The sequence below is a fragment of the Pelodiscus sinensis genome, chromosome 1 (genome assembly GCF_052426305.1).
Source record: "Pelodiscus sinensis isolate ZL-2025 chromosome 1, ASM5242630v1, whole genome shotgun sequence".
Classification (NCBI taxonomy): domain Eukaryota; kingdom Metazoa; phylum Chordata; order Testudines; family Trionychidae; genus Pelodiscus; species Pelodiscus sinensis.
The window spans coordinates 292,879,967-292,907,843 of NC_143052.1; the positions used below are offsets into that span (position 1 = coordinate 292,879,967).

General features: G+C 40.3%; 1 protein-coding gene across 7 annotated transcripts in view; it reads left to right on the top strand.

The window, feature by feature from the left end:
• Nucleotides 1-27,877, top strand: part of LRCH1 (leucine rich repeats and calponin homology domain containing 1) — a 214,563-nt gene that overhangs the window by 178,694 nt on the left and 7,992 nt on the right. For 2 of the 7 annotated variants that reach the window (XM_075919026.2, XM_075919031.2), the window contains 4 exons: nucleotides 660-769; nucleotides 5,016-5,153; nucleotides 9,819-9,896; nucleotides 21,858-23,547. In XM_075919026.2, coding sequence (XP_075775141.2) covers nucleotides 660-769; nucleotides 5,016-5,153; nucleotides 9,819-9,896; nucleotides 21,858-22,064 — 533 coding nt within the window. In that variant the 3' untranslated portion in view covers nucleotides 22,065-23,547. Of the gene's footprint in view, nucleotides 1-659; nucleotides 770-5,015; nucleotides 5,154-9,818; nucleotides 9,897-21,857; nucleotides 23,549-27,877 lie in introns of those variants that run through there. The other 5 variants (XM_075919028.2, XM_075919030.2, XM_075919027.2 and 2 more) reach the window with 4 other exon arrangements.

Below are 27,877 nucleotides of genomic sequence, written 5' to 3' on the forward strand. Positions count from 1 at the left end.
CATCTCATGAAGTGGATCTTACCCATGAAATCTCATGATGCTATGTATTTTTGTTAGTCTCTAAGATGCCACAGGACTGTTTGTTTGTTTTTAAAGTTACAGACTAACATGGCTACCCCTCTGAGACTTCTCAAAAATAGGAAAGCATTAGTTGAGGAAAATAATCCTCACAAAAGAAAAACAGCAGTGCAACAGGATCTAAAATCTGAAAATAACCATTATCTGTGCTTACGCCAGGTGGTGCTCTACCCCCTCTTTAGTGTCTGTATCATGCATAGAGGTGGTTGAGCCTGCTGCTGACAGGTCTAGGTTGCATACTGCTGCCAGTGGCTAACCCAGTGGTATCAGATGAAAAGTGGTGGCCCATATAAGTATTTGAGATGTTGTCGTCCTCTGCAGTTTAGGATTAACTTCTGAACTAACCCATACTTACTCAGGCCATGTCTTTACTAAACAGAAGATCGATACTGCTGTGATCATTCTTCTGGAATTTGATTTAGCAAATCTAGTTAAGACTTAATAAATCAAACTTAGAGTGCACTCCCACTGGTGGGATGACTGGGACAGTGATTAAGGATTTTGTTTAATATGAAAATCAATAAACCAAAAGGTTTTGATGGCTTGTTTTTACTAAATCTCTGTTTTCTTTGAAATCGCAGTATTTTTAAGGCCACAGAGAAATTTGGAATCTATAGACCCTCAATTTACAATTCGGAGGAAGATGGAACAGTTGCGAGAGGAGAAAGAGCTTGTGGAGCAATTGCGCGAGGTATGTGAAAGATCACGAGAGAGGCTACAGATTTGTGGCTAAACATGTATTTCCTGTTTGCCCTTGGGAAAGTCGCCTAATCTTAGAGTAAAAGCAGTCCTTGGCTGTGTAAGCAGGGGAAAATCAAAGTGTAGGAAGATGGCATTATCTCTGTATACAGCATTAAAATACCATGACTGGAATACTGTATGCCATTTGATGTACATACTTCAAAAAGAACACACAATTATTTGAAGTCTAGACAAGGTATTTTACATTGAGAAACTTAAGAAGCTCTATCTATGTCAGAGGTGGGCAAATACTGACTCGTGAAGCTGATCCAGTCTGCTGAGGTTACTCCTGGTGAGATCCCACTGTTATATTTACCTGCACAGACTCAGATATTAGTCTTTGCAGCCCCTGTTGGCTGTGGATCACTGGTATCTGCAGCTGTGCAGGTAAATATGGTGGTGGCAGCCTGTCAGGGGCTACAGGCCTGTACACTGAGGGGGAGAGGGGTGCACACTCCCCATGCTCCTTCATAGTCCACCATGGGGCTGATTCTGGCTAAACTAGAGAAGGCAGGAGTAGCGCATTGTCCCAGCCTCCCTCCCCTGTGCTCTGGTCAGCTGGGTAAGGCTTAGGGTTGATTCCCCCCTTCCTCACTCAGGAGCAAAGCTGGAGGCAGAGCTTGGCCACAAAGGGTGGGGGGAGCTGCCACCAGCCCCTTCCACAGCTCACACCCTTCCCCACAGAAATTCCTGGGCTAACCCTGGCCAACTGCCACCTTATTGCCCATCCCTGATCTAAGTGGTTCTTCAAAAAAGGTTAAGAGATTACTTAATTTCACTCTACAAGGTTTCTAATGGTGAGCATGTTTCTAGCAGATAAAGTCATAGTGAGAGTCAATAGTTAGAAATTGAAACTACACACATTCAGACTAGAAATAAAGTATTAATTTTAAACTATAGATAATTAACCATTGCAACAATTTATCTAGCAATGTGATAGATTTTCCATCATTGAAGATTTTTAAATCAAAACTGGTGTCTAAAAGATACACAATAGCATAAACAGAAGTTATAGTCTTGATGCAGAATTACTGGGTGAGAGTCTTTGGGCTGTGCCGCAGTTCAGTTAAGATGGTTTAAAGTGTTTAAAATCTATAAAACTCTCTGTGCTTCAGTTTCACTATCTGTGAAACAGATGAGATAATTACTGTAATGAATGTTAAGAGCTTCAGTTGCAAGCTGTCACTAATACAAAGTGTTTTTACTTGTGTTGTACTAGGGCAGTTAACTCAAATGATTAACCAAAAAATTAATAGTGATTAAAATTAAAGACAATCACAGTTTTAATCTCATTGTTAAATAATAAGCTATCAGTTGAAATTTATTAAACATTGTGGATATTTTTCTACACTTTCAAATATATTAATTTCTATTACAGCAAAGAATACGAAGTGCACAGTGCTCACTTTATACTATTGTTTTTTATTACAAATATTTGTACTGTAAAATGATAATCGAAAAATAATATTTTTCAGTTTGCCACATACAAGCACTGTAGTACAATCTCTTCATTGTGACAGTACAATTTACAAATATGTATATTTTGTTATATTTGAATGCAGGATTTTTTGTACATTGTTATATTTGTAAGTTCAACTTTCCTGATGAAGAGAGTGCGCTACAGTACTTGTATTAGATGAATTGAAAACATATATTTCTTTTGTTTTTTATGATGCAAATATTTGAAATAAAAATAAATGTAACTGCATTCCAAAACAATGTAAAACTTTAGCGCCTGCAAGTCCATTCCTTCCTACATCTTGTTCAGCAAATTGCTAAAACAAGCAATTTGTGTGCATTTATGGGATATAAGGCTGCCCACTTCTTATTTATAGTGTTACCTGAAAGTGAGAACAGGCATTTGTATGGTACTTTTGTAGCCAGCATGGTGAGGTATTTACGTGCCAGATATGCTAAACATTCATATGTCCCTTCATGCTTCAGCCACCCATCCAGAGGACTTACTTCCACGCTGATGACACTTATTAAAAAAAAAGTGTTAATTAAATGTATAACTCAACTTCTTGAGGAAGAATTATTTATATCCTGCTCTATTTTATCTGCATTATGCCATATATGTTATAGCAGTCCTAGTTGATGACCAAACACATATTCATTTTAAAAACACTTTCACTGCAGATTTGACAAAAACTCAAAGAAGGTACTGTGTGAGATTTCTAAAGAAAAGTATCATTATTAAATAGAACCCATCAGCAGCATGGATGTAAGTCCTTTGGAATGGTGGTTGAAATGTGGAAAGGACGTATAAATCTGTAGCACATCCTGTAGATAAATATGTTGTAGCAGCAGCTACAACAGCGCCATGTAAATGCTTGTTCTCGCTTTCAGGAGACGTAAACAAGACATGGGCAGCATTATCTCCTACAAATGTAAACTTGTTCTTCTGAACAATTGCCGAATAAAGAGGTAGGGCAGAGTGGACTTGTAAATTGTAAGGTTTTATATTGTTTTATATTTGAATGCAGGATTTTTTGTACATTGTTATATTTGCAAGTTCAACTTTCCTGATGAAGAGAGTGCACTGCAGTACTTGTATTAGATGAACTGAAAAAATATATTTATTTTGTTTTTTTTATGGTGCAAATATTTGTAATATATAATTGATGTAAAACGGGCTTTGTATTTTGTATTATAATTGAAATCAGTATATCTGAAAATGTAATAAACATCCAAAATATTTAAATAAAATTCTATTATTTTTTGTCACTTGATAGCCCTAGACAGTGTTAATTGCTTTACATCTACTTAAATTGTATGACACAACTTTACATTAGTATTGGTTTAAAATACATTTGGTGTTAAAAGTAAATAGTGGCATCATATGGCATTAGAATGATTAACTTGAATTTTGTCCATTGACTAACTTAAAACATAAGGTATTTTCTTGATAGAACTTTGAAATGTGTAATGATTTATTTAAAAAAAAATCCTTTTCTAAAATAACTTAAGAGTTTTCTGCTCCCCAGATAATATTTGAAAGGGTTATTTATTTAGGCACAACACCACTTCTTCTGCCTCTCTTACACATTATACACATGCCTACCTGGGATCTGCATAGTTTGTTTTCGCTTCACTACCACTGCTGTTGTTTATAATACAGTGGAATTTAGAGACCTCAGAAGGGCCTTTGATAAACTGAATACAGCATATTATAAATAGCTGTCCTGGCCCCAAAGAATATATCATCTAAAGGACAAGTTAGAAGAGTTGGGTAACATGGACAAAGAGATGAAAGAAAAAGGACAAGAGCCACTATATTAAACTATTTTAGAACAGACTAGCAATCTGCATAATCTGTAGTTCTAATGAACCAATCAGTAACAGCAATCACAATCTATCACTAGGGGCCTGACCAAATACATGGCCACGAACAATGCATCATGGACAGTGAGATCTGGTCTCCTTCCATGAAAGCCCGGTCTTTTGTGTGCTCTTATCCTACGCTATACAGATATTATGGGGAAAGACCAGCATTTCTCAAATTGGGGGTCTTGATCCAAAAGTTGCAGGGGGTTGCAAGGTTATTTTGGGAGGGAGGTCATGATATTTTTACCCTTACTTCTGTGCTGCCTTCAGAGCTGGGTGGCCCCAGAGCGGCAGCTATTAGCTGGCACCCATCTCTGAAGGCAGTACACTACCAGCAGCATCAGTGCAAAAGTAAAGGTGGTCATACGGCATGCCATGCCATTCTATTCTTCTGCGCTGCTGCCTTCAGAGCTGAGCAGCCAGAGAGCTGAGTGAGGGCCCAGCTTCCATGCAGCAGTGCAGAAATAAGGGCGTCAATATCATGCTATGCCATTCTTAACTCCTATGCTGCTGCTGGGGGCAGCTTTGCCTTGACAGCCAGTCTCCCCACCAGTACCAGCTAATCTCTAGCTGTCCAGCTCTGAAGGCAGCACTCCCACAAGCAGCAGAAGCAGCACAGAAGTTACGAAAGCAGTACCACAACACCCCCTACAATAATCTTATCTCCCCCACCCTGACTCATTTTTTTTGGGGGGGGAACTAGGAGCAATGTAAATGAAGATATACTGGTGGCTTGACAAACTGGAATTGGGTGAGGAGTCACTGCTGTAATGGGTAGGATGGTACAGAATATGGGTATTTGCTTTTGGGGAATGGGGTTCTTTCTAATTCTGTGTAAAAGTGGTGACATGTTTGTTCTCCTCTTACAGAACATTGAAATGAGACTAAAGATTTGTTTGCCTGAAGACTTGGGATCTGCTCTTATGGATGGGGTCGTTCTCTGTCATTTAGTCAATCACATTCGTCCTCGGTCTGTGGGAAGTATCCATGTACCTTCACCAGCCGTAGTAAGTCAACTATTTTTTTGATAAAATTAAAACTAAACAACAAAATCTGCTTCAGTAAAACAGGTCATTGGGTGATGAATAGTGTTCACTGCTACAGATAGGGACCTTATTTTTTTTTCTAGTTCCAAGTGGGTGGTAATCAAATTTTAATTAAAATTAAGTACTAGAGCTATTAAAAATAAGCACATAATTTCTCTCTGTTTTATTATGAATAAACTGGTCTGTGACTGGCTGAAGTTCATGATAGGTTTGTTGTCTATACCATCCAAATGGCAGCAGGTCAGATTTTTTCATAATGTCTTACTGTTTAAATTGTAACAGGCAATCGTTATCTCTGACTAGATTTTGTTCCAGTGGATACTTTCCTAAAAATCAGTTCTCCACTTCCTGATGCATTGATAATGTGTTCTATCATAGCACACAGTATAATGTATAGTGTATTCAAATAAGCATATGTGGAGTATTGGGTGGATATAAAATTTGTATCCGGATCCAATCAGTGATCTGTAAAAATGGTCCATGGATATCTGCATCCACATCTGCAGATGCATATATCGCTAGATATAAAGTGGATATCCGCAGATTAACAGGGCTCTATGCACATGGGAAATGTTACGTTGCGATTAGATTAGTGATGAGTTAACAGTAATTCTACATAGCAAGATATGCTCTTTTTTTGTTAAATATGGGGAAAAAACTCATTTTTTGGTCATACACAGAGCATAAAAGAAACATATGACCTAATCCTGCAATTTTTGACTGCCCAATGCCACTAAGACATGGATCTGATTGCAGGACCAGGACCAATGGGGATTTTTTTTGTGTCAAATCTACTTGCATACGCTTTTTTCAAACTTAGTTCCTTTTCTTTTCAAATGTCTTCTGAATTTTTCCTGTATTTCTGGAAGACTCGGTTCCCTTTTGGTGGGGACATTTCTGTTCTGGATTTCTTATATCACTTGGATTCTAAAGAGGTTTCCTGTGTTTTCAAAATATGATGCATAAAGTTGTGTAGTTGTTTCTGAGTGTACCTCTCATTAAATGTTTGTTAAATGAAACCTTATCCTTAATTCTGGGAGAGGTATGCATATTATAAAGGTGATCTGCTAAGGCTTTTAAAAATACAGAATTTTAACAAAAAACAAAGAGCTTTCAATGTTGGCCAAAAAAATTTGTCCCCCTTTCATAAGTGACCATACTCGGTCAGACCAATGATACATCTAGCCAAGGATTCTGTCTTCTGACAGTGGTCAGTTGGCAAATGCTTGAAAGGGAATGAATGGAACAGATGAAAACATTAAGTGATACAACTCTTGTCACCCATTCCCAATGTCTGGCAAACAGAGCTAGGGACACTTCAGAGAATGATTTTGTATCCCTTCTTATCCTGGTTAATAGCCATTGATGGACCTATCCTCCATTAATTTATCTAGTTCTTTTTTTTAACCCTGTTATATTCTTGGCCTTCACAACACCCTCTGGTAGAGTTCCACAGGTTGGCTGTGTGTTGTGTTATGAAGAAATACTTCCTTTTATTTATTATTGGACCCTAATCTTCGTGTTATGAGAAGGTGTAAATAATACTTCATTTACTTTCCCCATACCAGTCATAATTTGATAAGCCTCTGTCATGCCCTCCTTGTTTGTCTCTTTTTCCAAGCTGAAAAGTCCCAGTCTTATTCATCTCTCCTTGTATGGAAGCTATTCTATATCCTTAGTCATTTTTGTTACCCTTTTCTGTATCTTTTCCAGTTCTAATATATCTTTTTTGAGATGGGGCGACCACATCTGCATTCAGTATTAAAGTTGCGGACTTGCCATGGCTTAATATAGAGACAGTATGAAATTTTCTATCTTATGTAATGGTTCCCAACAATTTCTAATGATTCCCAACAATGTTAGCTTTTTTGACTGCCACAGCACAAGTAGGTGTTATCAGAGAACTATCCATAAAGACTCCAAGATCTTTCTTGAGTGGTAATAGCTAATTTAAACACCATCGTTTTATATTTTCAGTTGTTTTAAATCACTTGATTCTTGTCATGTCACATTTCACTGCAGAGACTCACAGAATAAACAAGATCTGAATTTCCAAAAGTTAAAAGGTGTTCTCAGTGTCTTACAAAACACTTTCTGTCCTTCTTTATATATAACGAAGAAGCAAAACAAACAAACAAAACAAAGGCACAGACTCACTTTTTCCCCATCGCATGTCTTTTTTTACATTTCTGGTGCTATTTTACTGACATATAGTTAACCTTGAGAAGAAATGTTTTGGAGAATGCTACACAGTTAATGTCTCTTTTTGTGTTAATGAGTTTTCAGTTTAAGATGATATTAAAGGTCAGGAATATCATCACTTCTTTCTGTTAAAATATGAAAATAATGTATTAGCTTTGGTGACACAGAATGCCATTGTAAGAGGTTTGCTATTCTTGAGTCAGACAAAGAGGCATCATTATAGAATCTTTGAAATCCTAAAATACTGAGGAATTTATTGTAAAAGTGAATTTTAAGCTTTTAATTTAAAATGATGCAACAAAAGAACTAATATAAAAATATAGAAACTACATTAGAGCTCATACAACTTTCCTTAATGTATGTTTAAATCCTCCGTTGGGTTTTCATAATATCCAAAAGTTAAATGTGAAAGAACTATGATTCCCTTTATACACATTCTAAAACAGCCTGAGATGTTTGGGTTGTAAAATTTCCATTCAAGAAGTATTGCCACTTCTTGCAGATAAGCCACTGCACTTGATTAGGAGAGGGGGCAGATTTTGAGAACCTTTTAAGTTGGACTTGCATGTTCGGAAACCCAGCAATGAGCTGGATGCACTCCCAAATTTCACAAATTTGCACAATTAGGCACAAAAGCTGCATGTTAGCAAAGTGGTCTTCTAAAAAATTAAGCTGCAATGAATTCAGACCACTTTAATACAGGCAGTCCCTGGATTACGTACAAGATAGGGACTGTAGGTTTGTTCTTAAGTTGAATCTGTATGTAAGTTGGAACTGGCGTCAGCCACTGCTGAAACTGATCAGTTTCAACCGCGGCTGAATCTGGACGCCAGTTCTGACTTACATACAGATTCAACTTAAGAAACCCAGGTGTCCCCAAGTCAGCTGCTGCTGAAACTGATCAGCGGCTGATTCCAGGAAGCCTGAGGCAGAGCAACTCTGCCTCGGGCTTCCTGTAGTCAGCCGCTGGTCAGTTTCAGCAGCGGCTGACTTGGGGACGCCTGGGGCAGAGCAGCTGGGGTGCTGCTGGGTTGCTCCAGTAGCGTGGCTCCTCGGCGCTACTGGAGCAACCCAGCAGCACCCCAGCTGCTCTGCCTCAGGCGTCCTGATTCAGCCGCTGCTGAAACTGACCAGCAGCGGCTGAATCAGGACTCCTGGGGAAGAGCAGCTGGGGTGCTGCTGGGTTGGTCCGGAGCAGCGCTGCGGGACCAACCCAGCAGCCCCCAGCTGCTCTACCCCAGGGGTAGGCAAAAAAAGCCTGGTCTGCTGGAGGGGGCACTAGTTGCCCGCCCCCCCCCCAGCAGACCAGGGAGACGGGGGTGGGGACGCCCAAGTCCTCCACGGCTTTGCTCCGTCTCCCTGGTCTGCTGACCTGGGAGACACGGAGCAAAGCCGCAGAGCACGCGGGCTGCGGGACAGTACAGGCGCGCCATGCTGTCCCACTGCTGGCGTGCTCTGAGGCTTTGCTCCCATTCTCCCTGGTCTGCTGGCCAGACCAGGGAGACGGGGAGCAAAGCCTTGGAGCACGCCCACAGCGGGAACAGCCCAGGCGCGCTTGAGCTGTCCCCCTGCGGGCGTGCTCCGTGGCTTTGCTCCCCGTCTCCCTGGTCTGCAGGGAGACGGGGAGCAAAGCCTTGGAGCACGCCCGCAGCAGGACAGCCCGGGCGCGCTTGAGCTGTCCCCCTGCGGGTGTGCTCCGCGGCTTTGCTCCCCGTCTCCCTGGTCTGCAGGGAGACGGGGAGCAAAGCCTTGGAGCATGCCTGCAGCGGGACAGCCCGGGCGCGCTTGAGCTGTCCCCCTGCGGGCGTGCTCTGCGGCTTTGCTCCCCGTCTCCCTGGTCTGCAGGGAGACGGGGAGCAAAGCCTTGGAGCACGCCCGCAGCGGGACAGCCCGGGCGCACTTGAGCTGTCCCCCTGTGGGCGTGCTCCGTGGCTTTGCTCCCCGTCTCCCTGGTCTGCAGGGAGACAGGGAGCAAAGCCTTGGAGCATGCCTGCAGCGGGACAGTCCAGGTGCGCCTGGGCTGTCCCGCCGCCGGCTTCCCGGCAAAAGCCGCAGGCTGCCCGGCTGCCCGAGCCCCTCCGCGGCTTTGCTCCGCGTCTTCCTGGTCCCGCTGCCCGTTGTCCCGCTGTCCGTGTCCTCCGGGGCGAGAAAAGCCGCGTTCGTAACTGTGGATCCGACATAAGTCGGGGACTGCCTGTACTGGATGAGAGAATCCACATGAGCTTTTTCACTTTCCTGAATGTACCTGCATAAAAAAGAGTATATAGAGTGCCTGGGCCAGTGGGAGGTAGCTTACCAACAGGAACAGTCGCACTTCAATATTGCCTCGGCAGTAGAAACATTATATAATAGGCAGATTTTTATGATGGCTCCTGTACATTGTTAATGTCTGTTGCATTAATCTCTGGTTTCTTGTTTTTGCAGCCTAAACTTAGCATGGCCAAATGTAGAAGAAATGTGGAAAACTTCCTGGATGCATGTAGGAAACTGGGTATACCTGAGGTAATTTTTAATTATGCCCATCAATATTATATGAGCTACAACGCACCAAAAAGCATAAATTGTATGTTATTTTACAATTGAAGGCTCTTTGTTTTATATAGAACTAAAATTATTCATGTCTTATTTTATGAAATATTACAGTAGAACATTACCACCCAGAATTCAACAGTTATTTCTGTATGGTCTTAGCTTTAAGCACATTAATTGTTCCATTGATGTGTTCATGTGAAAAATTCACAAGTTTATAGTCTAACTGTCTTTTTAGTGAGACTAAAAACATTGTTGGACTGAGATTTAATTTCTTCTCATGACTAGAAGGCCCATTAAGAAATTACTGAATTTTGTGAATTAGCAAACTCAGCTATAAAGCCATGTACAACATATCACAAAATGGATAATTGTCATTTTTGAAAACAATACCTATATTGCCATAGGTAGATGAAAGTATTTACAGTAGTCCTAATACCTCCTTATATTTTCTATCGAGAATAGCTAGTAAATAAGTAGATACAGCATTAGTGTTATAGTTTGGAAAGAGTGCTAACTGTTTTACTTGGAGCTTTTATTTTACAAGGTCAGTTTAGTTTTAAGTATTTATACTTTATATTTTGTAATTCATTTTGTCAGAGAAATTGGCCGTATGATATCTCACCTGAGCCTCTGTTACATGTTTGGTGAGATGTAAGGAAAGAAGACAACTTCATGTGTGTAAATTATGGAATGTTCACATGAAGCAAAATGCAAATGAGTGAGGTTCTATTGTAATATTAAAATATCATTATAGAAATGTGAAATGACTAATAGAGCAAACTCAAGAAAGTATAGGATTTTACATTTTTCAGTAGAAAATGTTAGTAGTTTATATTCTGACAAAAATTACTGTGAAGTAACAATACAATTTAGTTGTTCTAGATTTACATTGATCCAGTTTAGATCAGAATCTGTTCCAGTATCTAAAAAATGCCTGAAGTAATTAAAGACAATTTCATTTAAAAAAATTAGCCTTCAGTATGAGGAATTCGTTTGTATACAAACTAGTTTTTAATGCTGTAAAATATAAAACCACAGACATAAAACTGTACATAATGTTTTGATTGTATTTTTGACAACATGACAGTAAAACTAAGGGTCGTCTGAGAGCATTTTTATGTTAAGTGTTAGTTTCAGGAGTCTAGAATCATGTTGTGTTCTGTTTTTTCTTTGGGATGAGACTTGAATGCAAAGTTTTTAAATTATAAAAGGATTCCTTTTTCAGAATGTGAAGAAAATCCTTTAGTCAAATTAATCTCTGCTTGAAGGACAGCAAAACAAACAATTTTTCCTTTTTGCAATTTGAAGAGGGCTTGAAAGGGAGGCTTATTCTTATGGCTACAATGAATTTCTATTAAAATTACATTTTGTAATCCATAATGTTATGAACTGGACCTCTATTTTACAAATCTTTATATTGGGTGGCTGTTGCAGTTTATTAATGCATATCAACTGTTTTCATAAAGTTATGTAATGTAAAATATTCATGATAATATTAAAATGGCTGCACTTTGTGGGCTGAGGATATTAGTTGAAGAAATCAGAAAGCATGTCTCCCTGTCATGAGAATATTGTGTCAAAATGTATGTAGCCTATATGTGGAATGTTTAGTGATACATGAGTAACCCTCTGATGCACTTATAATCACTTGCCAAGAAGTGGCCTTTTGGGGGAAGGAGGAGGAAGATGGTGGCTCTTTTAAACTTGGTCTTTTTTAAAAAAAGAAAATTGATTGCCATAAAAATATCTGAGAAGTGGTACATTAATATGAGATCTGTTGAATGAGGGCAATAATCTTCACTCTCAATTTCCTTTTTAAACTATAGTAAGTCAGCTTACTGGGACAACAATAATTGTTTAAATGTTAGTGATTAAGCAGAGACCACACATAACTGTTGATAAGGGGGTCACAATTTAAAGGTTTGTGTGGTAAACAGTGGGGTTCAGTGCATGGCATTAAAACCCAGAGAGAAATCAGGGGAAGGGAAGGTGACCCCTCTTGCTCCTCCCCCACCCCCATGCATTGCCTCTGTGAATAAGGGTTTACATTTGTTTTTATCTTTGTTTTTATATTTCAGTGAAATAAAAATGTTCTCTGCTAATATTGCATACTTGTTATAGATTTTTGGTGCCATTTGACTAACTGTATACTGCAAATTTTCATAGAGAATTAAGCAAATGGTCAAATCTTATACATCTAAGTAAACAAACATTTGTTTCTTCTCTTATAAATTGTCATTCATGTAACAATCACATTTGTTTGCAGTTTCTAAGCGATCTTGTGGAATTGTGTAAGTGAATTCATGTTTACTAAGCATGAATGGCACTTGACAAATTTACTGTTACAATTTGTGGAAAATTCATTGTGTTTCATAGCTCACTTAGAAGAGAGAAAGTGTTTAGAGTTTGCTGTGTTTTACTAAGTGTGAGTGAGAGAGAAAATGTTGGGAACAAAGTTCAATGGTAGGTAGATATGGCTGAGCGAGTAGCTAGCAGGACTCCAGTGCCTACATAAATCTAGAATCTGTCTAGGAACAGTATGCTATAAAGGTGCCATGCAAGACGCTCCCCACTTTCTAAGATTTGTGTGTACGTTGACTATTCTTATATAGCCTACTTCTCAGGAGAATGCAGTAATAGGAACACAACATTAATAGTGAATTGTTTTATTTTCTGACTAGATTATCGTAAGCGCCAGCCCTTTGTCAGGTTCTTCTATCTACACCTATTTCTTGTGACATTTATCCCCATTTCCAGTTCCTGTTGGTCAGTTTTGCATGCTCAGAAGGGTTGGGGAATTTTCATGGTTTTCCCTGCTCTGGTTTCAGTTAGTTACAACTGTAAACAGGGATAAAGAGCACACAAGTTCTTCCTCAAAAACTCCTTTGGGTTTAGGGTAATGTCCTGTCCTATGAAGCTATATGCAGACCAAGTAGTAGAAAAATGAGAAAATAGTTGTATCAACAAAAGTAGCTGTAATTATTCTGCTGCTGTGTATGATCTCTGCTCTACAAGCCTTTCCATCACTAAATCACATGTTGGGAGAAAAGGCTCAGTATGGTCTTACAATAGTTCCTGTTGTTTCAAATGTAAAAGGTTGTTCTATGAAGGAGATGTATCATGTGTAAAATACAAACCCAGGTGAATTGATATAGAAGCTTGGTGAATTGATGTAGGAGACAGAGAAGCACATGAGCAGCATGTTCTTTGTGATTGTCAATGGAAGAGACTCCAGAATTATACACACTACAGATTGGACATCTCTGGTCCGGCACCCTCCAGATCTGACAAGTCCCAAACAAGAGAATTTGCCAAACCAGGGGAGGTCCCCTGCTACTAGTCCCCCAGCACACGTGTCCTCCCGGCTGCCAGGCTTAGTTGTCCCCCACCACCACCAGACTGCCGCATTCCCAGCTCTAGCTTCACTATCAGGGTTGCCACATCTCCGGCCCCAGCTCTGCTACCAGAGCTGCCATGTCCCCGGCTCTGCTACTTGAGTTGCCACATCCCTAGCCCCATTACTGGGCCTGCCATGGCCCCAGCTGTGCTGCCAGAGCTCCGGCTCCAGTCCCAGCCTCAGCTCCACCGGTCTCCGAATCACCAGCCCTCTTATCACTGGGACTCCCAGCCAGGACTCCCTGGTCCAGGAATACCACAGATGTCGCCAGGCAAGAGAGTCCTGGTTTTGGGGGGTCCAACCTGCAGTTGGAAGGAGACTTTGAAACTGGGATATAGTGGGGTATGTAAGTATGGGAGTACCAGAGAGGAGGATGTACGGCACTGCAACATTGCAAGCACTTGCCATCAGTTCCAGTGGAAGCACGCCTGGTCAGTTACACAACACTTTGTTGTATTTTGTAGCATCTGTCCTTTTAAAGAAAACAGAATACAGTAAAACTTCATTGGTCCGGCATCCAATGCTCCGGCACTCCTAATGGTCCGGCACCATCAGGAACCTGGAAGTGCTCCGGGCAGCCGGACAATTGGAGCTGCTCTGTGCCCGGCTTCCCCAATTCAGCTGCTGCTGAAACTGACCAGCAACTGAATCGGTGAAGCCGGGGGCAGAGCAGCTGGGGTGCTGCCGGGTTGGTCCTGTAGCACTGCCTCTCAGGGCTGCGGGACCAACCCCGCAGCACCTCAGCTGCTCTTGGGGACACCTGGGGCAGAACAGCTGGGGTGCTGCCGGGTTGGTCCTGCAGCGCCAACACGTCCCCAAGAGCAGCTGGGGTGCTGCCAGGTTGGTCCCGTAGCGCCGCCCCTCAGCGCTGCGGGACCAACCCGGCAGCACCCCAGCTACTCTGCTGCAGGCGTCCCCAATTCAGCCGCTGCTGAAACTGACCAGCAGCGGATGAATCAGGGACGCCTGGGGCAAAGCTGGACTATTGGAAGGGGGGGCTATGAGGGGTCTAGGGTGGCATCCCTCCCACCCCACCTCAGACCTCTCATAGCCCCCCCTTCCGATAGTCCGGCATATCTGATAATCCGGCACCCCGGGTCCTAACGGTGCTGGATTATCGGAAGTTTACTGTATTAAGATATTCCTGAACACGGTAGGCTCAGATGTATGATTACAGCATACAAGATTTGTATTGCATTACTGGTTTGAAACAGATGTTGTTCAAAGGATGTGCGATCTTAGTGTAAACATGGTTAGTTGTAGAAGACAAGGTCTGTGCCTTATGTAGTCAAAGGGGTGGTTGGAAAGCATCTGAAAGCATTGCAGAATGAAGAAATCTCTTCCCTATGCCCTTAAGTACACAAACTGTTGACACTGCCTGCTCACTGAAGCAAGGATAATGCCACTCACGTATATAGGGACTACAATATGACTATTAATACCATACTGATAATTGAACAATTCCAGTTCTCAGGATCTCCTCTCTCAGCTGTCGAATGTCAAACATTTTCCCTACTGGGCCTTATGCAAACTTATCAATATGTGGCCTTGGTCCTGTGGGTAATTAAAAATAAGTATTTTGTTTGATTTTTTTTTTTCAAATACAGTACAGTACTTGTAATATAAATATTGTTCTTACATTTCAGTGTATAGTATATGGAGCAGTATAACCAAGTCAATGACTGTATGAAATTGTAGTTTGTACTGACTTCATTTTATGCAGCCTGTTGCAAAACTAGACAGATATCTAGATGAATTGATGTACCCCTGTATGATGTGGTGTGCATACCCCGCACGGGGACAGGCAGGCTTAATGCCCTGTGGGTGGAGGAAGTCCCGCCTCAAGCTACACTGGGCATTCTTCTAGGAATGGGGTAATATAAAAGAGAGCAGCTCACTCTGTCTGGGTGGGACGCTGGAGAGGAAGGACCTACTAGAGGAGCTCCAGAGGTGGACCAGCCAGAAGCCCTGGGAGCCGGAGACCCGGGAGACTGCTTTGAGCCTCCATTCTCAGTGGACCTATAGAAGAAGAATGGTGCTGTGGAGCCTGATGACCTGAAACTATGGGAATCACCCAATGCCAGAACTGATAGGAAGTGACTCAAGGAGGATGCACGAGTGGTATCCCTGACCCGAGTGAACTTAGCACATTACAGTGGGATTCCCTGCTGAGCAAGTGGTGGATCACTCCCCCTGTGATAGGGCCCTAGGTCAGGGTACAGTGGAGTAGGGTAGGCCCAAACCTTCCTACCGGGCTGCTGCCCCAAGCCCCTGAGACTCTAGTCCATAGCCTGTGCTGTCCTGAACCCCAGGGCTATACTATGGCCTTTGGGCCATGCTGCCCTGTGACTCAAGGGTTACTTTGTGGACTCTGGCCATAAGGCCATAGTACTCTATGACTCTAGGACTAATTTACAGATGATGGCCATTGGGCTGCACTGCCTCGGGACAGGGCATACTTACAACGCGACACCCTGAAAAAACTCTATGTACCCCCAAGGATACATGTACCCTTGGTTGAGAACCACTGTTTTAAATGAATAAACAGGCAGAACTAGAAAAACTAGTGAATAATTACAATTATAACATACTTGGCATCACAGTGGAATAATTGCTGGAATAATTCACAGGACTGGAATATTGGTATAGAAGGGTATAGCTTATTTAGGAAGGACAGGCTGGGAGAAAAGGGAGGAATTGTTGACTTTTGAAAGTCTCTGAGTAAGGATAAATGGGGTAAAAAACAAGAGTGGTGTCATGGAAGGGCAGGGCTGGGCAAGATGTGGCCAAGGGGCCAGATACGGCCCGCCTAACACTTTGATCCATCTCACGGACTGAATCTGGTTGCTTTCTATTTATATCCTTCTGCCCATGCCACCGAATTTCCAGGTGGTGGCTCAGGCAGCAGGACCCTGTTTAATTGGCTCTCAGCTCCGGGTCACAGCACTACCCCTTTAAATAGTGACAGCAACACAGGTGCCTGCAGGGTAACATGGGAGTGTTGGCACCAGGAGTGGTGGGGCCAGCCTTTTGCTGTATTTTTAATTCAAAACCTCCAGCTTCAGACAACTCTGAGGGGAAGGGTAGTCCACAATCTCACCCCTTCCGGGGGTGGAGCTGGATCCTGACCAAGTACCAAAATTAATTAAGTGGCCCACTTGCAAAAATTATTGCCCATCCTTGTGGTAGGGGATCTCCTAGGTTATGTCTAGACTACATGGCTCCATCAACGGAGCCGTGTAAACTAGTTTACCTGGCATAGTCAATGAAGCGGGGATTTAAATAATCCCCGCTTCATTAAAATAAACATGGCCGCCACGCTGTGCCGATGATCAGCTGATTCGGCACAGCGCGGCAGTCTAGACGTGGAACGAGGTTTACAGGATCGGTCAGCAAAGGCTTCCCCAGCCAACAGATCTGCGTCTAGACTTCCACACTGTACCGGATCAGCTGATCGTCAGCATAGCGCGGCGGCCATGTTTATTTTAATGAAGCAGGGATTATTTAAATCCCCGCTTCATTGACTATGCCAAGTAAACTAGTTTACGTGGCTCCGTCGACAGAGCCATGTAGTCTAGACATACCCCTACAGACCGTCTAACCAGGAAGAAGAGGCGGATGTGGCTTTTTTGAACAACTAGCACATCCTAAGCTTTGGACTGGATGGCAATGGATGACTACCAAGCACCTCTTGGGGAAAACCAGCAAGGCACAGATTATTCAACAAGTTCCAGGAATGCATTGAAGACAACGTTTTATGGCAGGAGGCGAAAGCAACTAGGGATTCAGACCACGAGGAGGAACTGTTTCAAGGTGGAAGGCATCTTGCAAGATTGTGAAATGACAGAATTCATTAATCTAAGGAATGGTAGACGGTAAAATAGCAGAATAAAGACTGGATTTTAAGAAGGCAGACTTTAGTAAAAGGTGGTTGCAAGCCTATTGTGCAAGGGAGGGAATGCTAGTATTGCTATCCTTAATTTCAGGCATCTTTCCGGCACCACTGCTACCCGACCACCAAGCTCTCAAGACAGAATCACCACCAGGAACAGCCCAGGAATAAGAGTGGCAATATCATATTGAGCGGGAGCTTTTTGGGATCTGTCCTATGTCTAGTTCTATTCAATATCTTCCTAAAAGATTTGGATAATGGCATAGATGATATGCTCCTAAGATTTATGGAAGATACCAACTGGGAATGGTTGCAAGTGCTTTGGAAATAGGAGTAGAATTCAAAACAGGAGTAAATTGTTCACCATTTTACAGCTGTTCATTTTAGCAGAATCAAGCTATTGAATTTTGCCATCACTGATGGATGTAGGTAATAGGACAGGAGTGAGTTGCTGTTAAAACTTTATCGTATAACCAACCTATTAGTTGTTTTCACTGCTACAGTGCTATTTGCAACACCCGTGCTGCCCTCCTGTTTCCCTCTTACGCTTGTATTATGATCGATTGCCTCATCAGAGTTTGTTCCAGTGACTTTCAAGGAGTTGCAATTCAATTATAGCAGGTATGGATTTTTCCAACTGTGGGAGACAGTATACGCTATTTGGACTGCAGTATGGTTACAAGTAGTACAGTATGCTGTTCAAATCTTAACTCTTAAGTTGCTTAGTAGGTATTTATTATATAGTAGATACACCTAGTTGTGCATTCTTTCATGCAATTCTGAGTACTTACCATTGAAATTGTATTTTTAGGAATAAAAATATTATGGGCTTGGTTTTCAAAACTGTACACCTGATTTGATTATCTGGTTTACTACAGATGAATGAATGATGAGAGGAGTTTCTGCATCCAAACAGCCAGTTATGTGATTGACCTTCCATATCTATCTACTCCATTAAAATATTTATTCTATATGCACAGTTTTGGCAGCTACATGATTCGTTTAGGTATGCAACTGCACATACGTTAAAAAAATTATACAGTGAAACCTTTGTTATCCAGCACTCTGTTAACCAGAAAACTTTAACTGGCATTGCCCCCAGCCACAATACTGTCACATCTGCAGGCGCACAGGCCTGGCTTGGTTTACCATGATTGGCTTAACAATTTTTTATTTAAGAAGTACTAATCATCTTTAACTCAAAATAGAAATGTGAGACCGACTGCCTCACACTACAAAACTACCAATATTAAAAACTTGAGTTTTACTATTATTGTCCATTGTTTTTCCTAGGTTGATGGAACCCTTAGATAACCAGAATTTGTAGATAACCAGAACGCTCTAATCCCCGAGCATGCTGGATAACACAGGTTTTACTGTAACTGGGACAATACCTGTGCTTAGATGTTTAGTTGTGACTAATAATAATTGTGCTTTTAATGAGGGGAGCATACTGTTTGAAATTGTTGCTTATCCAAGCAGAATTGTTATTCTGTAATATTGTACTCTTTAGCTGTATGATTTTTTTTGTTTTAATTTCACATCAGATTAACATCAGTCACTAAAATGCTGATAACTAGTTGGACATTCTATATTTAGTTATTGAATAGATAAAGAATATTGTATTCTGATTTCCTGTTCAAAAACAAAAGATGACATCTATAATATGAAAGATTTTACCTAGTACCTTCAGAAGGAAATGGTCTATTATACTTGAAATGTTTTCTAATTTGAGAAATATTTACTTTGTATATACAAACACTAATAAAGCAAATAAACTTGCAGAATAGTCAGACTTTTGTCAGGCATGGTCTGATTTCACCAGTTTAAATATTAATCAGCAGTTCTTGTAGGAAATTCTTCCTGCATGCTTTGGTGACTTCTGCATGGTTTCATTTCTTGAATGATCTTCCATTGGGAAGTCTCTGGTCAGCAAATACCTACCTCGCTGTCTGTAAAATTAGACCCATTACCAGCTGCTTTCATTCTTCAGTAATTCTGTAATTCCTTCCTTCCAGTCTGCTCCAAAGGTATCTATTTCCATTCAGAGAAAAAAGCAACATCCTTCTTTAAAATTATGTGAAATTACCTTAGTTTAGCTTCAAAATATTTGTTTTTTTAAATGGGTATGTTTTTGACAAATATGAATTTAGTCTGTTGTACTTGATCAGATCAAAAAGATAATGAAATATTTAGTAATCTTCAGTAAAAGATGATATTCCATATCTGTGATTTTACAGGCTTCTGTGCTCAAACGTGAGCATTTCAAGCTCACCAATGTATGAATTTTATCTTTCTTTCAATCTTATGTTTTAATTCAGATTTACAAACAAAACTTAGTATTGTTTTTAAACTGTATGTTTAAATCTACACCAGGGGATAAGTTTGAATTAAGATATGCAGCTCCTACTATGTTAATTGCATAGCTTAAGTTGAAGTATTTTAAATCAAATTTTGGCACCGTCTACATTGCGGGAGGTCGATGGGAGCACACTCTCCCTTTGACTTCTCTTACTACTCAGAGGAGCAGGACTACCCCGTCGAAGGGAGCACCTTCACTAGACCTGCTAATTTGAACCCTGGAAGATCAACTGTAGCAGCTTCAGTTTTTTCTCTGTAGTGTAGACATGGCCTAAGTGTGTCCATCTTTTTTTCCATATTCCAGTGCTGTTTTGGGGGGGATGTATATAACATTCGAATTTCAAGTTAGAAATATGTTTCTCTGAAAAGTGACTGTGTAAAAACGACCCCACTATCTCTAATCAGATCTTTTCTTTATGTATATTAAGTATTGCACTGATTGCTTGAGTAACAAAATTAAGTGTTTACTGCTTTCTACTGTTAAAGCTAGAGCCAACAATGGTAAGAGAGAAGAAGGTGAATTATCTTCCTTCTTGTAATATCATTACCAAAGTTGCTTGTTGAAGTTTGGCCTACACATAAAATTTAGGAAAAATTCACACCTCTGAGTGACATAGCCTGTGTGTACCTAACCCCTAGTGTAGATGCATCTAGGTCAATGAAAGGCAGCTCCAATCGACCTAGCTGCCATTCCTCAGGGAGGTAGTTGTTAGGGATGTAAGAATTTTACTTGTTAAACTCTGCTGCTGGCAGCCCTGTGAGGCCGGGAGCCTTGCCAGCCCTGGCAGTTCCCCAGAGCTGGGAGCCCTAATGACCCCATAGGGAAGGGAGCCGTGGGGCCAGGAGCCTCGACAGCCCCACAGGCTGAGAGCTGGCACCCTCAGGAGCAGTTAATGGTGTAACTGATCGAATTTTTATCGGATACATGGTTAATATATGCATTCATTTTTACAGCCCTACTAGTTGTTTCTGCTCTGTCAAAAATAGCCTTTCTGTCAGTGTAGGCTGCATCTATACTATGAGCATAGCTATGCCAGCATTGTCCCTGTAGTGCAGACATGGCCTGTTTGTCACATCAGTGCAAACTCGCTGTTATTTATTGGCATGACATAGGTGTAACTGAAGGCCTGAGCAACACCTTTATTATGGATAATGATTTGCAGAGAGGAAAGATGCCAGCTTGACTTTATGATCCCAGGTTGAAGTGCGAGCCTGCTGATTGAGGAGGACAACAAAACTCTGTACTAGCAAATTTGCTTTAGAAACATTTGATACACAATAATCACGGATTCTGTGGGGCAAGTTCTGTGGACAAGTTTCCCTACAGAAATTCTACAGAGTAGTTTCTCAGCGTAAAAGAGCTCTTTAATGCTTTTGAAAATTTGATAATTAATACTATGTTTTATAGCTTTATAGCATTGATATATATTTATAGAATTCATATTTTGAAGCTTTATAACATAGTACCTTAGACTGCTAAACCTGCAGATTCTTCATGTTCTTAGATTATATACTAGGTATTCTTTTCTTTAGTAACCAAATATAGTTAGCCCAGAACAAGTTGGAACTTACATCTGAAATGGGTCTTTGTTTTACCTACATCTTACATAACTGTTTTTTTCAATAAAGATCATTTTATTTATGTGTGTGCATTGAGTTGTATGAATAGCCTACGTTCACATATTTTTAATTTTAAATTTGTAAAAAAGAAGTTTGAACTTTAAATTCCTCATCTTGGAAATTTTCTTAAACTGATCATTATTATTTAACGACTGTCTCTTTCAATTTTCATCCCAGAGTACCCGTCAAAGTAAATGATTTACTCACCAGATTTTAGGGTGCATGTGATGTTAAGTGAACAATTGTATGTATACTCATAATTTATTTTTGTGTGTTTTTCTGAGATTTCAGTATCATGATTTGTCGTAGCTGCTAAGAGAACTTTCTTGCTTTTATAGAACCTGTCTTGCAAAATCCTAATTATGCAATTAGTGCCATTTAATTGACTACATGGAACTATGTCTATGAAGGTTTGCGGGATTGAGCCCTTAGTATGCACCAAATATTTATGCTAGAGTTTCTATATTGTTCAATAGCTTACTTATTTAGAGGAAACAAAGATGATGCATCTAATAAATTAAGGGAACTTGAAAGAAATAATGTATTCCTACCTATTTATACTAGTAGTAGAATACTGTGATACTTTATCAATCTCTTATCTTTTGTATTTTTAATTTTATGCACTGTTTTTTTCTGTTCTAATGGCTGCCCTTCGGGATAGGCTGACCTCTGCTCTCCGTATGACATCCTGCAGTCGGATATTCGTCACATTCGAAAGACTGTTGACACTCTGCTGGCTCTCGGGGAGAAAACCCCACAATCAACTTCTACCTTTCGCTCCTGGGATCTAATAGGCTTTTGTCTTTTTCACATACTTTTTATAGTCTTGATGTACATAACTTATCACTGGAATGCGCTAACAGCATAACCTGTTTGCATGTGCACACAAACTTTCTGCTTTTTCTCTGATACATTACAGGTACTTTGATTTCCTTTCTTTGTTTCTCAAACTTCCACCCTCTGTAATTTCTCTATTAATCTCTTGACTAGAGTTAGCAGAATCTTGAATTGATTGTAGAGGGAAACCCACCCCGCACTTCTCCCACCCCTAGCTCAAATGCCTACATGTATCTTGATTTTTCAGTTTGCTTCCTTCCACACTGCCTGGGTTGCTCCCAGATTATGTAGATGCAGTAAGCTGCATCTATCCCAGTTTGGGCTGTGATCTCATCAGTTCTTACAAACTAAGCAGCATTATACCTGATCAGTGTCTGGAGGTGAGACCTCAAGGAAAACCCAGGTGCTGAAGGAAGTGATCCTGGCAATTCAGAAGATGACAGTTTTCTCTTGGATTGATCACCAGTTTTCTTTTGGAAAGTTATCTGTCAAATTATGTAGTGTTGCTATGCATTATTTCAATGCATGCCACGTTCCCTTCCAAATTACGAAGAACCCAGCATTTGTTAGGGAATGTAGGGTCTTTGAGGAAGGTAATGGAGGCAACATGGTGCAAGGAGCAGGGAATCAGAGTGGGTAGTGGCAGACCTAAATTTTGCTTCTCAGTCATTGATTCTTTCTGTAACATTGGGCAAGTTAAATAACATTCTTTTCTGTTTCCTCATTTATAAAAACAGGTATAATAATATACTCTTAACACATCTGAGACGATTTATTTAACAATATAAACAGATGTTTGTTCAGTGGTTTTCCTTTCACTTTGAGAGCTCCAGGGGAAAAAACTTTATGTAAATGCTAATCATTGCATATTATGAAATGTAAACATAAACTGATATTTAAAGACATTATTTATCTACGCCAAATATACCAATCCATAGATAGAGCATGTGGCATTGTCATGGCATTGAATATACTATTTGGGTAGCATGCAGTGTGATGCCTTCCCATCTGCCTCTTCGCTTCATAGATTTATTCTCAAAGCTTAACTAATTGGAGACACTTTGGACATGAGCCAACTCCAATTTGTAAAATTGCCATTGATTTAATGGCAGCTGGATCAGGTCCTTTGCGAATAAAGGTGAAATCCTATTTTCTGTTCTAAAAGCTATAATGACAGCACTATTTGTCTCTGAAATGTTGCGTGAATAGGAAGTGTCCTTGACATTTTACTCACATTCTCATAAAAACTAGCACCACTTCCATATGTGCATGTGTAGAAATTAAGATAGCAGGAGTCAAGAATAATTTTAGTAGACTCAATTACCGTCTATACTCAAATGTAAGCCCACTTGTTTATAAACTGACCACCGAACTTAGAGAAAAAATTGTAAAAAGTCACTGACCCATTTATAAGCTGACTCCAGAGTAGAGCAGTCCTGGGACCTTATAAATGGGCCAGTGACTTTTTACCATTTTTTCTCTGCAAGTTTGGGGGGGTTGTGCCAGGTCCCAGATGCTGGGGCTCAGCTTTTTAAATGTAGTAAGAGCCTAATGGGCCATTAGGTTCTTACTACATTTAAAAGGCTGAGCGGCAGTGGGGGACCCGGCACGACCTCTCCAAACTTACAGAGAAAAAAAGGTAAAACTACACAGCAGTCCCAGCTCACGCTGGGTCCCAGACGCTGAGGCTTTGCTTTTTAAATGTAAATGGTGGCTGTTAGTACATTTAAAAGGCAGAGCCACAGCATCTGGGACCCAGTGTGAGCTGGGACTGCTGTGTAGTTTTATCTTTTTTTTTCTCTGTAAGTTTGGGGAGGTTGTGACGGGTCCCCCACTGCTGCTCTGCCTTTTCAATCCGTTCATAAGCTGATCTCCGCTCTTCACAGCGGGATTTTTTCCAAAAAGAAGTCAGCTTATGAATGAGTATATATGGTACTTCATTCCCCTCGTATTTTAATACTTGAATGTTAAGTAGAAAGAAGAGTTGCACAACAGGGATTTTTGAATCTTTCCACTTTATGCACAGTACAAACTGAAATTCTTCACTAGCTCTTGTCTCACAAATATGAATACTTACCTATGAGATTCTGGTGTATTTGTATTTCATTTACTATAGATATCTCTTTTCTATTGCTGTTTAATATACTTATTTATCAGTATTAGGCTTTTGGAATTAACTCTCCTTTTAGCTTAAGGCTGTTGTGTCCTTAGAATATCAAAGTGAAATTGTCAAATATTTAGGAAACATGTTTGATCTATTTTAAAATATGGCAAGGAACATCTCTGGAATATGAAGATCCTGATTTGTTAAAGGCCTCCAGCCCACCTTCTGAGTTGGAAATGTAAAATTTTGTTTCTGAAAATATTTGTGCATACAGTTACTTACAGTGCAATTCATAACATTGAAGTTTCTTATTGACAGCATCTGCAAATGCTGTTAATTGGGCATATTATATTGCACATGCATATGTGAAGTCTGCATCTGAAAATCGTAAGAACATAAGAACAGCCATACTGGGTCAGACCAAAGTTCTTCTTCCCCAGTATCCTGTCTGCTGACAGTGGCCAATGTTAGGTGCCCCAAAGGGAAAAAACAGAACAGGTGAACATCAATTTCCAGCTTCTGGCTAAGAGGCTAAAGACATCATCAGGCCCTATGTTTGTGAATGAGCACTCATCTGTCATTGGCACACCAAACCAGTTATTTTAATTCTTGTGTGCTGCAACTCAGTGTTCCCACAGATCCCCATCACTGATGCTGAGATATGAACAAGGAAAGGTATAAAAAGTAATGTCTATACTATAGTATATAAAATGTAAAAAGTATTTGAGAGGTTTTTGTTTAAAACTATGTTAGTCCTTTTTGTTGTAGTGACTTAAATATTTGGAGTCAAGTATTTATAAATTTATGTGGGAACCATAAGATTCATTTTCTTATTTAGACTCTCTAAGTAGCTACACATTTCAACAATCAGAAAATTTCAATTTTTCTGAAATCGTATATCTACAAATGTGGGAAAGAAACAAAAGGAGCAGAGAACAGCATTTGCCCTGTTGCAAATTCCATTCACTCTTTGTTTTTTGCTGGCAAATATAGCTGGGTCCTGAACATTAACATCTGTAAATAAAATCAAATTACTTTATTATGTGTCTATATGATTCAGAGGTCACAGACACTTCCATTTCACTCAGTAGCCTTAACTTTAAGCCAACGAATGTCTCAGAAAATTGAGATATGTTTTGCCAAGTTCATATGGACTCCTTTTATTGTTGCTGCCTGTCATTTTCCTGTTTACCTTCATCCCAGCTAAATCAACCATCTTATGTGGCTACAAGATTGTTCTGAAGGTAGTGTTTGCATTTGTGACTATACCTACATTTTTGTCTTCACTGCTAGTAGCTGTGTGGTGAAACTTGGTGACTTTCTCCCCTCTCTATTCTATTACAATGTGCTTTGGTTTTTGATTGAAAGAAGTTTGTTCCTTGCTTTGACATAAGTTTGCAAATAACATTCAGATTATATCCGTCTTTTTAAATTGAGATCAATTTAAATTTAGAATTTGGTTAGTCTTGTTGCAATGAATTCATTGAGTTCATTCTAAGCAGAACCAGGCCTCAGATTCTAGGTAATTCATCATGGTGTGTGTGCTTTTCTGGGAAGACCCATCAATGGCCAAAGCAGAAGTCCGTGGTACTTCCTCTATGTTGATTGATTCTACAAAGACCATCACAGGTATTGGAAATATAGTGCCCAACTACATCACTCTTACGCTGTTTTTACAAGTCACATAACTACATTGACTTCAAAGAAGATACTACTGAGAGATGAATCATACTTTATGTTGAAGTTATTGGAGTTACACTGGTGTTATGCCAATTTAAGATGGATAGAATATCTTATATTTAAAATGTGTGTGTGTGTGTGTGTGTGTGTGTGTGTGTGTGTGTGTGTGTATGTATATATATATATGTATATATATATATATGTATATATATATGTGTATATATATATGTATATATATATATATGTATATATATATATATATAGTGTTGAAAAAAAATTTTCAAAGCCGCCTCAAATATTTTAAATAGAGAGGCAGGGTAAAAATTATTTTAAATAAATAAATAAATAGTGCCTAGAAATGCTGGATTTCTATAAAAGTTTGGTTATGCTGTCATGTAATGTAGTGTGTTTCTCTCATCTGATTGTTTGACAGCTGTAAAATAAGTACATTACTTATGTCTTAGAGCAGGGGTTTTCAAGCCTGAGTCATGGACCTGCCAGGGAAAGCCCTGGTGGGCCTGTGACACTTTGTTTGCTCTAAAGCTCTGTAGCCACAGAGCCTCACAACTTCCATTGGCTGTGGTTTGCCATTTCCAGCCAAAGGGAGCTGCGGGAAGCGGTGTAGACTGAGATGCTGCTTTCTGCAGCTCCCTTTGGCTAGAAATGGCAAACCACAGTGAGTGGGAGCTTGCGAGCCTCTGTGGCTGTGGAAGTTTTGAGTAAACAAAGTGTCACGAGTCCACCAGGGACTTGCGCCCACAAGTCCACAAACCAAGTCTGAAAACACCTGTCCTAGGGTATGTCTAGACTACATGCCACTGGCGACAGAGTGGCATAGGAAAATGAAGCGGCGATTTAAATAATCGCCACTTCATTTAAATTTAAATGGCTGCTGCGCTGAGCTGATCAGCTGTTTGTCGGCTCAGCGCGGTAGTCTGGACGCTCCGCGGTCAACATCAAAGGCATTTATCAACCTCCCAGGTAAACCTCATCCCAGGAGGCATACCTGGGAAGTTGACAGATGCCTTTGATGTCCACCATGGAGCGTCCAGACTACTGTGCTGAGCCAACAAACAGCTGTTCGGCTCAGCGCAGCAGCCATTTAAATTTAAATGAAGTGGCGATTATTTAAATCGCCGCTTCATTTTCCTATGCTGGGTAGCCTAATCTACTGCCTCTGTCGCCAGAGGCATGCAGTCTAGACGTACCCTTAGTTAGGTAGGTAGGACAGAGGAGAAGAGGAAGTGGCCAAATTTTAGGAAAAATGATTGAATGAGAGTAATTCTGGAGATTTGGGGTCTGATCTAAAGCCCAATGAAGTCTTAGAAAGGCTCCTTCTGACTTCCTTGGAGTTTGGATAAAGCCCTTGGTAAGATTTAATTTAAAAAAAGAATGTGCTAGAATGTTGTTGAGCTGTGATTTGAACAAAATAGGGATTCAGAAAAGGATTTGGATTTGAGGCGGTAGTAAGGTTGTGCTAGATCATGTGAACAACTTAAAAACCTGGAATGTAAAGCTCAGCACTTAGATTCTTTATTGAGGTGAATAAGAATTGAGTTAGTTATGAAAATGAAAAGTTGAGAGGAGAGGTTTTTTTTATAGGATGGTACAGGATCCAGTAACTGTTCTGGAATATTTGTCAAAACGCATAACCCTTGTGTTTGTTCATTGATGTTGTTCCTTATGACTTTGCAATGTCCATTGTCTTGTTGGTAACGTAGAAGCCTTTGAGCATATGAAAGAGCTAAGGGAACTGAGCAAAAGCTATACAGGGAGATGTATAATGGGAAAAGTGAATGTGCTGGATACAAAGTACTGTTCTTATTTATGCTTTAAAAACCAGAAATTAAACCTAGAGACTGCTTTTATATGGGTCTTTTAAAAGCTTCCTTTATTTCATAATAGAGCTCTGAGATACTGGTTTTATATTTGACTACAATATAGCATTAGGCTTTGAACTTGTTAATTCATTTTCTTTAAAGAGAAAGCAAAAGTGTATTGGGGAGGACTTTATGGTTTAAAATGGATGACTTAACTCATTTACTCTCTGCCATTACTCT